The 10,000-nt window shown below is 51.7% G+C and overlaps 1 protein-coding gene across 1 annotated transcript in view; it reads right to left on the minus strand.

Annotated features, from left to right (window-relative positions):
* Positions 1 to 47: 47 nt before the first annotated feature.
* magi2a (membrane associated guanylate kinase, WW and PDZ domain containing 2a) overlaps positions 48 to 10,000 on the minus strand; it is a 152,334-nt gene continuing 142,381 nt past the window's right edge. The window contains 7 exon segments of the mRNA XM_030342104.1: positions 48 to 952; positions 1,623 to 1,808; positions 3,117 to 3,288; positions 3,290 to 3,396; positions 5,843 to 6,038; positions 6,596 to 6,708; positions 7,436 to 7,477. Coding sequence (XP_030197964.1) covers positions 606 to 952; positions 1,623 to 1,808; positions 3,117 to 3,288; positions 3,290 to 3,396; positions 5,843 to 6,038; positions 6,596 to 6,708; positions 7,436 to 7,477 — 1,163 coding nt within the window. The 3' untranslated portion in view covers positions 48 to 605.

A 10,000-nucleotide genomic window follows, 5' to 3' on the forward strand; every position in this document is an offset into this window, starting at 1 on the left:
GGGGGGGGGGGGGGGGGGGGGGTGGCTTTCGGAGACAGGTTGGAGTGACGGAGCTCAGACTGACCCTGGGAAAGCTACATTAAAAGGTTTGGAGTCACATTAAATGTTAATCTTTTACTCCAGGAATAACTTGGCTGCAGAGAGGGAAGGTAAAAAATAACGAAAATGGGGGAGAGAAGGAGGGAGAGAGAGAATCTGTGCAACCTCTCATGTGGATGTTGGTGAAATATTTAAAATACCTGGAAGCAGAAGCAATATCGGTGAATAATTCAGGGGTCCATAAGAGGTAAGTGATGTTGTACGACAAACTGGGAATGTGTGTCGGTGGGTGAGGGTGTATGAGTGTGTGTTTGTGGTTGTAGATGGTTGAGGGTGTGTGTGGAGGTGAGTGAGTGTGTGTGTTTGTGTGTGTGTGTCGACGGGGGGACGAGGGTGCGACAGAAGAGAGACGGAAAGCTAAATGGAGGGTACAGCCGGAAGCTAACATGGACGTGTGGGAGCAGGAGAGGGAAAGAGAACGGGAGCCAACAACGTTACGATACGCACAATGAACATACAACGCATATGATACAATACAATGCATACGCATACTTTACATACTCAGCTTAGCACACACACACACACACACACACACACACACACACACACACACACACACACACACACACACACACACACACACACACACGCACACACCTGTTCTCGTGGCCGTAGTTCACGGGGGGCGGGGCCGGTGGTCCGCTGGCGGGGCTGTGGTGGGCCAGGGGGCTGGGCTGGCGGGCCAGGGGCCGGGCCGAGGGCCCCTCCGGCCCCCCGGGGCTGCAGGACTGGGCCGAGCCCGGGCCGGGCGTGGAGGCGGCGGGCGCGGCCGGGGGCGCGGCCTGGGGGCTGTTCTGCTGGGTCGGGGTACTCTGGGGGTCCCCGCTGGGGGCCGGTGGGGGGGGAGCGGGGTCTGGGAGGGTGAGAGGTCCAAGGGGGAGCAGGGTTGATTTATGTCTTTTATTTATGAGACACACAAACGGACACACACACACACACATGGGTTAGGTTGTTTTAGTTCCAGCCAAAAATTTGTGTGTGTAAAAGTGTGTGTGTGTGTGTGTCTACCTGAAGACACCTTTATGGAACGATGCCACTAATTCTAAGTTGGGCAGAATCTGAACATCTTTAAGACCCGCCTTTTCAAAGTAGATGCTCTTAGCACTTATTAAACTTTTTATCTTCTACCCTTTTATGAGCTAACTTTATCCTCTTCTTTTATTTACCTTCTTTTATGAATGTATTGTTGTGTGATTGAAACAATTTTCATCCCTAAAGCACTTTGTGTGATTTGCTTGATAAGAGCTGTCCAAGTAGAGTAATATCACATCTATCTATCTATTCATCAATCTATACATCACCTGTCTCTATCTATCACCCATTTCCACCACCAGGACCGGACCGGCTGCCCTTAGTCAGCGCTTATGGGTATTTAGAAAAGACTACAGCAGAAAGTCAGGCCGTCTCAGTAATAAAACAAGACTCTCTCTCTCTCTCTCTCTCTCTCTCTCTCCCCCCCCCCCTCATGTACACTCTAATCCCCGACCAATGGGGTGCCGCGTGCCCTGGAGCCCCGCCCTCACCTTCCTGGGGGATGATGGTGAGCGTGACGCTGAGCCCGGCGTCCTTGATGAGCTTGACGATGTCGGCGTGGGGCATGTCCACGATGGAGCGGGCGTTGACCGCCAGGATGCGGTCGCCCACCTTCAGCAGGCAGCAGCGGTCCGCCGGGCTGCCCTCGATGATGCGGCCGATCTTATGGGGTACGCCTGGGGGTGGGGGGGGGGGGCTTGTTAGACACACGGGCCAGGAACCCTGACACTAACTCTAACCACTGGGAAGGAAATAATGTATTGTATTTATGTCTTTACAAGTTGTGTGTTTGGGGTTGGTGGTCTTAACCACTGGTCAGGAACCCCTAACTCTAACCACTGGTCAGGAACCCTAACCCTAACCACTGGTCAGGAACCCTAACCACTGATCAGGAACCCTAACCACGGGTAAGGACTTATGTGGAGCCTTAGACCTACGCTGCAGTTTACATCGTGAAGACATCTGAGCTACAGTGCAACGCCACAACACACTCACCAGGTGATCCATACAGTTACACTTTCTCCATGAATTGGATCGGTAACGTTAACATAAGCAGAGTGAACTCAGCTCAGTGCAGTTATTACAGAAATAGACTCAATAACTACCATAGAGTCTGAACCAGCCGAATTTCTCTGCGTAAAATAAGATCTCAGAAGGCTGTGGATCAAAGCGCCTACGAACCGACTCGCTCCTGAATGGTAAAGAGAAACTGTGGAGAAATCTCCCCAACAGATTGGAAGTCGACACCAAATAATGAGTTCTCCATTCTCCAGCACTCGGTTTCTCTCACTCTCTTATGTAGGCAGGACATTTTATTCCACTCTTTGTTTCCATGCACAGGGGAGGGAGTCTGACTGGCAGCCAGTGGGACGAGGCCACACATGACTGGGATGGAGGGAGGAGAGCCATCAGCCTGAGAGCAGGTGTTACATCTTTTATTATCCCCCTTCTTGACCTTCACCGCCAGCTGGACTGACACCAGCTACCAGAGTAGAGCTAGGTCCCTTAACTTATCTTAACTCTAGGGCTAGGTACCTTATCTTAAATCTAGAGCTAGGTCCCTTATCGTCAATGTAGAGCGTGGTACCTGCACTTATCTTTAATCTATAGTACTGTATCTGCACCTAACCCTATCTTAACTATATAGCTGTACTAGCTTCCTACGGGTTCCTAAGAGTTCTTAAGGGGTCTGATTGGTTCCTATGGCTTCTTAAGAGTTCTGAGGGGGTCTGAAGGTTCTGAAGGGGTCTGGAGGGTTCTTACGGGTTCTGAAGGTTCAGATGGCTCTGAAGGGGTCCGAAGGCTCTGAAGGGGTCTGACGGGTTCTTATGGGTTCTGAAGGGTTCTGTTGGATTCTTACGGGTTCCTAAGAGGTCTGAAGGTTCTGAAGGGGTCTGAAGGGGTCTGAAGGCTCTGGAGATTTTGGAGGGGTCTGGAGGGTTTTGAAGCGTCTGGGTTGAGGAAGAGGAGGAGGAGGAACTCACTGACGGCGGCGGGCGCCTCGGGGCGGTTCAGCGAGCTGATGATCACGAAGCCGAAGCCCTCGCTCTCCTTGCGGTTGATGACCACGTCACTGGGCAGCGTGTTGGCCAGCCCGGCCTCCTCCGAGGGGCCGGAGCCGGGCCCCTGGGGCCCCGGGGGCGGGGGCGGGGGCGGCACCGAGGTTGTTGGTGAAGCTGAAGTCCCCGGGGCCGCTGGGCGGGGAGCTGTGCAGCGTGGAGGCCGAGGTGGGGCTGCGGCCCGCGCTGTCGGCACCGGACTCGCCTGCAGGGGGCGGTAGAGAGCTGAGCACTGGGAGACACATGCAGTGGAGCAGCGGCTCTGGAGAACAAGTAGGAATTATTCATTATGCATGTAGCATCTCAAAGCCTTTTACACAGCGAGTGTCGCCGAGATCACATCACCCCTGTCCTTCACAAACTCCCCTGGCTCCCAGTTAAATTTAGGATTCATTTCAGAATACAACTCACCGTCTATATATAACCTGGTCCCTCCCTTCCTCTCTGACCTCCTCCTCCACCACAGTTCTACCCGCTACCTCAGGTCTATGGACACAACCGCACTCCAACCCCCAGGACCAAGCTTCGGACCCAGGGAGACAGGGCCTTCTCGGGTGCCGCACTCTCCCTCTGGAACTCCGTCCCCAACCACCCCGACAGGCTAACACACAACGCACTCCGTTTATTTAAACAGGCTCTCAAATCCCACCTTTTAAGATTGCGTTCCCCACATAACCTCCTTCCCTTAACTATTCCTAGTTTTAACAGCCAATTTTGGTTTTTAACTACCCATTATATTTTATCCCATTCCATCTTTTATGTTTTTATTTTTCCATTAGATCTTTCTTTTTACTTATATACGATCTTATTCAATTTGTTTATTTTATGTTCACTCTGTAAAGCGTCTGTGAGTGTAAAATAAGTCTAAAATGGTTTGGGGGCCATGTTGGGTGCCTTGTCCCGGACACCCTTAATAGCACCCTACTCTTGCGCCGAATGTCATGGGGTCTTGAGTGACGGCAGGGCATCAGTACCTGGGTCAACGTCCCACCTGAAGACGGACCACCTGAAGCCCCCGGCCCCTGCAGCGTGTGATGAGGCTCTGTGAGGCCGCTCAGAGAGCTCAGAGCCCGCTGCACGACACTAACAACTCAACGTCTGGCTGATGCTCCGCGCCGACGTCTGAAAGGCGTGGGCGGTTAGTACATTGCGAAGGTCGTGCCAATCAATTTGTTGTACTGTAAGTTGCGGGGGCAGCTGGGGGCGGGGCCAGAACCCCCTGCGGAGCATGTGGGATGCGAGTTGAATGCCTGAAGGTCTCGGCGTGCTTCTGCGTGGCTGACCCAATCCTAGGCGCGTGTTGCCGACCGTTCCCTGGCTCTGGTACCATTCGGCTGGCCGCGCCGAGGACGCAGACGCACGCTGTGCCGCTCACTGTGGAGCGCGTGTGGGTGATACCTGGGCCTCACCTAGCCCCGACTCGAGTAGGACGGTTTTGGGCTGGTGAGGCTGCACACCTGTTGCACATTGAGTCACCAGTCTTGCACATGTTAAACCCGGCGTCTTCACACAAACTCTGAGAGATCTCCTGCATGGCAGCATGGCGCACCGGGCCATGGATCATTATTAATCAACTCAACGTAAAATAGACAGATACAGAGAGCGAAACAGAAGGAGCAGGAAGATTGGTGGGAAGTGTGTGTGTGTGTGTGTGTGTGTGTGTGTGTGTGTGTGTGTGTGTGTATGCGTGTGCATGCGTGACTGCAGGGAGGTAATGACATTCTGAGGAGAGATGCAAGGGCAAAAGTTTGTGTGGGGAGTGTGATCAATGAATGTGCGTGTGTGCGCGCGCGCGCGTGCGTGCGTGCGTGCGTGTGTGTGTGTGTGTGTGTGTGTGTGTGTGTGTGTGTGTGTGTGTGTGTGTGTGTGTGTGTGTGTGTGTGTGTGTGTGTGTGTGTGTGTGTCTGTGTGTGTGTGTGTGTGTGTGTGTGTGAGTATCTGTGTGTGTTATAAGTGGTGCCTGCGCCAAGCGAGGAAGCTTTAGTCTAATTACTCATAGAGATTAGTGCATCTCTGTCTCCCAATAGAAATTCTCATCTGAGGAAACAGTGAAGGACACAGAGGCACCGGGCAGAGACAAAGACGACCGCGCGGGAACCAACATCAGGCAACACCAGTCAAGGAGCTGGGCTAGTCATTTTAGCTTGCAGAACAAGTAAAAAAAGAGCATTTCAAGTACAAACCTTAATATCATAATATGTTTAAAAGGATTAGTCGCTGTTATTAATTTCCCGTCAGCCGAGGGCTCTCCTGTGTCCTCTTGTTTTAACAGAAGGGTTTTGTGTCCTTCGTTTTGGGTCGATTTTGGATCGACCCCCCCCCCCCCCCCCCCCCCCCAGAGGACTCCCTAGAGCACAACGTAAAAAAATGAATGAACAAACATTGAGAACCAGAACTAAACCCGTCAGGTCCGTTCAGAACCGAGGAGCGAGGCTGAGCAGGCAATGGGCTCTTTAGAAAACCAAAGGGACACCCTAACCTGTTCTCACCCCCGCACACACCGACACCCCCACACAGACAGACAGACAGACAGACAGGGAGACAGACAGACAGACAGGCAGGCTCGCTCGCTCGAACGTACGAACGCACACACACCCACGCATGCACGCACACACACACACACACGCATGCTCGCTGAGCGGGGGTCTCACCGGAGTTTCCCTGCAGCCGGCGCCGCACCACCAGGCTGACCTGGCCGTTGCGCGCGGCGGCGTGCATCAGGTCGATGACGTAGCGGTGGGGCTTGCCCACCACGGGGATGCCGTCCACCAGAAGGAGCTCGTCGCCCGGCCGCAGCCGCCCGTCCCGGTCCGCCGGGCTGCTCTCGATGATGGCGCCGATCAGGATCTGCTGGGGGGAGGGGGGCCGTTAGCACGTTAGCGTTAGCCTAGCGTTAGCCTTAGTGTTAGCGCTGGATCAGTAGTGGGGGGGGTAGAACACGCAGTGAGTTGTTTCGCATGCCGTCAGTCTGCGTTTCGGACGTGTGTGTGTGTGTGTGTGTGTGTGTGTGTGTGTGTGTGTGTGTGTGTGTGTGTTAGAATGTGTTTTGTTGTTACGTTGTGCACACACACACACACAGGGAAACGAAGAAGACCAATGATAAACAGCCACCCGTCACTCTCTCAGAGGGATCAGAGGTTAGGTGCGTGTCTTAAATGGGTGTGTGTTTGTGTGTCAGGTGTCAGGTCTGCGTTGGCTGAGTGTGTATGTGTGTGTCAGCTGTGTGTGTGTGCATGTGTTAGCTGTGTGTATGTGAGATGTGGGTGTGTGTGTGCGTGTGTGTGCATGTTAGCTGTGTGTATGTGAGATGCGTGTGCGTGTGTGTGTGTGTGTTTGTATGCGTGTGTGTTTATGCGGGTTAAAGGAACGGAGATGACAGGGTTCCAGGCCCTCGCCATACGAGCCTTCTCACGTGTGGCGGGACTCACGGGCTGGCCCGCCTCATCCCCCCCCAGCACCCGGAACCCAAAGCCTGACGCCTCCCTGCGGAGCAGCACCTCCATGTCCTGGTAATCCACTGCTGGGGCACGCGCACACACACACACACACACACACACACACACACACACACACACACACACACACACACACACACACACACACACACACACACACACACACACACACACACACACACACACACACACACGGTGAGGTTCTTGGTTCGAGGCCCCAGTGTCCTCAGTCTGCCTGTGGGCGCACGACCCATGTCACAGCAACATACAACGCAACACACAACGCCTGTATCACCACACAACACAATATACACCACAACATACAGCTTGTATCAGCAAGCGACACAATGTATACCGGAAACATACAGCACATGCATAAGCTCACAACACAATATACACCACACAACACACACACAGCAGGCATGTAAGCCCCCAGGGTAGCTAACACATCTAGAATCATGTCTTAAAGTCTATAACGTGCATAATGTGTGTAACGTAGTACCAAGAAACATAATGTGCAGCTCAATATCTCATCTGCTTCACATCAATCTCCACTATGTCTCTCCTACTTAGTATATGTGTATGTGTATATGTATATGTGTATATAACTGTCTTGTACTTTTACTAATAAAGAAAACTTATATTGTTGTACACATATGGTACGTGTGTGTAAGGTTTAAACCAGAGATACTGTTTGGTCCATGCAGTACATGCTTGGAGCCGTGTTGAATCAGAGTTAATTTATTCCATATTGAACGTGGTTTTAGAAACAGGTTCGGTCTCGTTTACCTGAGGAGTCCAGAGTGAAGCTGGTCCGAGGCGGTCTGGGCTCTACACACAAACAAAAGAAACACAAATAAATACAAACAACAACAACACCATTCATTATAAAAACACGAAGACGCTATGAAGACGTATAAAGTGTTGGTTTCCTCCTGTTGGTTCAGTGGAACCCGGAACAGAGAACCCTCTGAAGAGAACCTGTTTCAGCTGGAATCACTGCAGACCCCAACCATCGTCCTTCACAGAGAGACCCCCCCCCACACCACACACAACACACACACACACACACACACACACACACACACACACACACACACACACACACACACACACACACACACAGGCCCTTATCTGCAACCTTATCTGAGATTGGACGATGCCAATCTCTGCTGTCGATCAGAGGTGAACAACAACGATAGAAAGGAACCGGAAACAACTCTGTGACAGAGGGCTTCAATCAGACCGCTCTGATCCCCCCCCACAGTGGCACTGGTTCACAGCCCCCCGGGGGCGACGGAACGGTGAAACCATCCACACACACTTGCACACAGACACACACACCAATAGTGACACACACACAAACACAGACACACACACAAACAAACAGAGACACACACACTAACACAGAGACACACACAAACACTGAGACACACACACGCACACCAAGGAATCATTAAGCGTAGATGTCATCACACCAACCATAATCACTGTGCTGGACATTTTAATTTCCTATTAACCATCACATTCTATTATATTATTATACAAACAAAGAAAATAAAACGTTTTAATCTGGATCGTTCATCATCATCATTGTGATGGACCCCGTCTCCTCCGGTAATCTCAATCGTGGACAAATATTTCTGTGCGGCAATTGCAGGAAAGAGTCAATATTGAGTCCATTTTCCCCCGGCTTCAGAACGGACATGGATCTGATAGATTTATGGAGATCCCGACTGGTTGATAAGGACGTAGGATCAGACAGAGAAGCGATCCGTCCTCGGCACATCTCTGAAGGCTGCGTCGACATTAGACCTCCTGATGCTACATTTACATCTTTTTATCTTTGCTCTTTTTCCTCCATGTTGCGGTCGCCTGGCAACCAGTCAGATAAGCATCATCCGAGAGGCCGCAGATAAAGAAGTCAAATGGAGAAATACTGCAGCTTCCATGGGGTGTAGAACTTCTCCCCCTGCTCAGAAAAGGACCTGGTGTAGACCTGGTTATAACGAGACCTTGTGTAAACCTGGTGTAGACCTGATGTAGTAGACCTGCTCCCCCTGCTCAGAACGAGACCCGATGAGGTCCACAACATGGCCGCTGGCCCCGGCCTCCTTTTCCTTTTCCTTTGTTTTCTCAGTTAATCATTCAATCCCATCGCCAGACACGCCTCTGCCCTCTGGATCGGGTCTCCGGGACCTTAGCGGTACACTGTGGACATTAGGGAATCTAACCCAGTACCCGCGGGCAGAGTCCAACCCAAACACAGTGGAGGAACAGCTCACCCATGGCACTTCTTCAACTTCGTCCCTGATAGAGCCTCACACCGCTGTCAATCACAGAGGGACTCTTAGAACTAAACCCCTTCCAGAAACCCATCAGGGTTCTGGACCAAAGACCTGACATCATGATTTAATCTTCATAATTTTGCCGTTGAAATCGAGTTCTTCTTCACCAGGCGCACATGAAGACCACCTTCAGGTTGAGATGTGTTGGTGAAGAACGTGTTCTGGCGGACTGTTCAGTGCCCACGTCTCGGTCAATCTCCGACCAGCACACTGTGCGTCACAAAGCCTATCTTGTTATATTTAAAGTGTTTGTTTCACCCCCCCCCCCTCCCTCCTGGTGGGGGCTGGCAGCAGAACAACATCCCGGCACCCAGACTTGAGCCAAGCACAGGGTGTGTGTGTGTGTGTATATCAGTCTATGTATGTGTGTGTGTCGGTATCAGTATGTGTGTTTGTCGATGTGTATATATGTGTGTGTGTGTGTGTGTCGTGGTTGTGCGTGTGTTGGTGTGTGTGTGCTTGTTTCGGTGTGTGTGTGTGATTTGGTGTGTGTGTGTGGATGTGTGTCGGTTTGTGCGTGTGTGTGCATGTCGGTTTGTATTTGTGTGTGTGCCGGTGTGTGCGTGCATGTGTGTGTGTGTGCGTCGGGGAGTGCGTGTACGTTTGTCAGAGTGTTATAGTGTGTGTCTGTGTGTGTGTGTATATGTCGGTGAGTGTGTGCACGTGTGTCAGAGTGTTATAGTGTGTGTCTGTGTGTGTGTGTGTGTGTGGGTATGTCGGTGAGTGTGTGTACGCTAGTGAGTGTGTGTGTGTGTGTGTGGGTAGCCCTGTTGGGAGGACTCGTTGAACCCGGTCAGAATACATTACATTCATGACACAGGGCAGAGTGGCTCCCAGCGCCAGAGACCACCACTCTGTGAGATCAATGAGGCACCCTGGGAGTTGTAGTTATTTATTGGCCGCCCTGAGGGTCTTGTTTATGTTTGTCTGAAGCAGGTTTATTAGATACCGGGGGAGTTGTAGATGTTTCTGTTGGAGCAGGTCTATTATATAACCTGAGTGGCAG

The sequence above is a fragment of the Gadus morhua genome, chromosome 19, assembly GCF_902167405.1.
Source record: "Gadus morhua chromosome 19, gadMor3.0, whole genome shotgun sequence".
Classification (NCBI taxonomy): Eukaryota; Metazoa; Chordata; class Actinopteri; order Gadiformes; family Gadidae; genus Gadus; species Gadus morhua.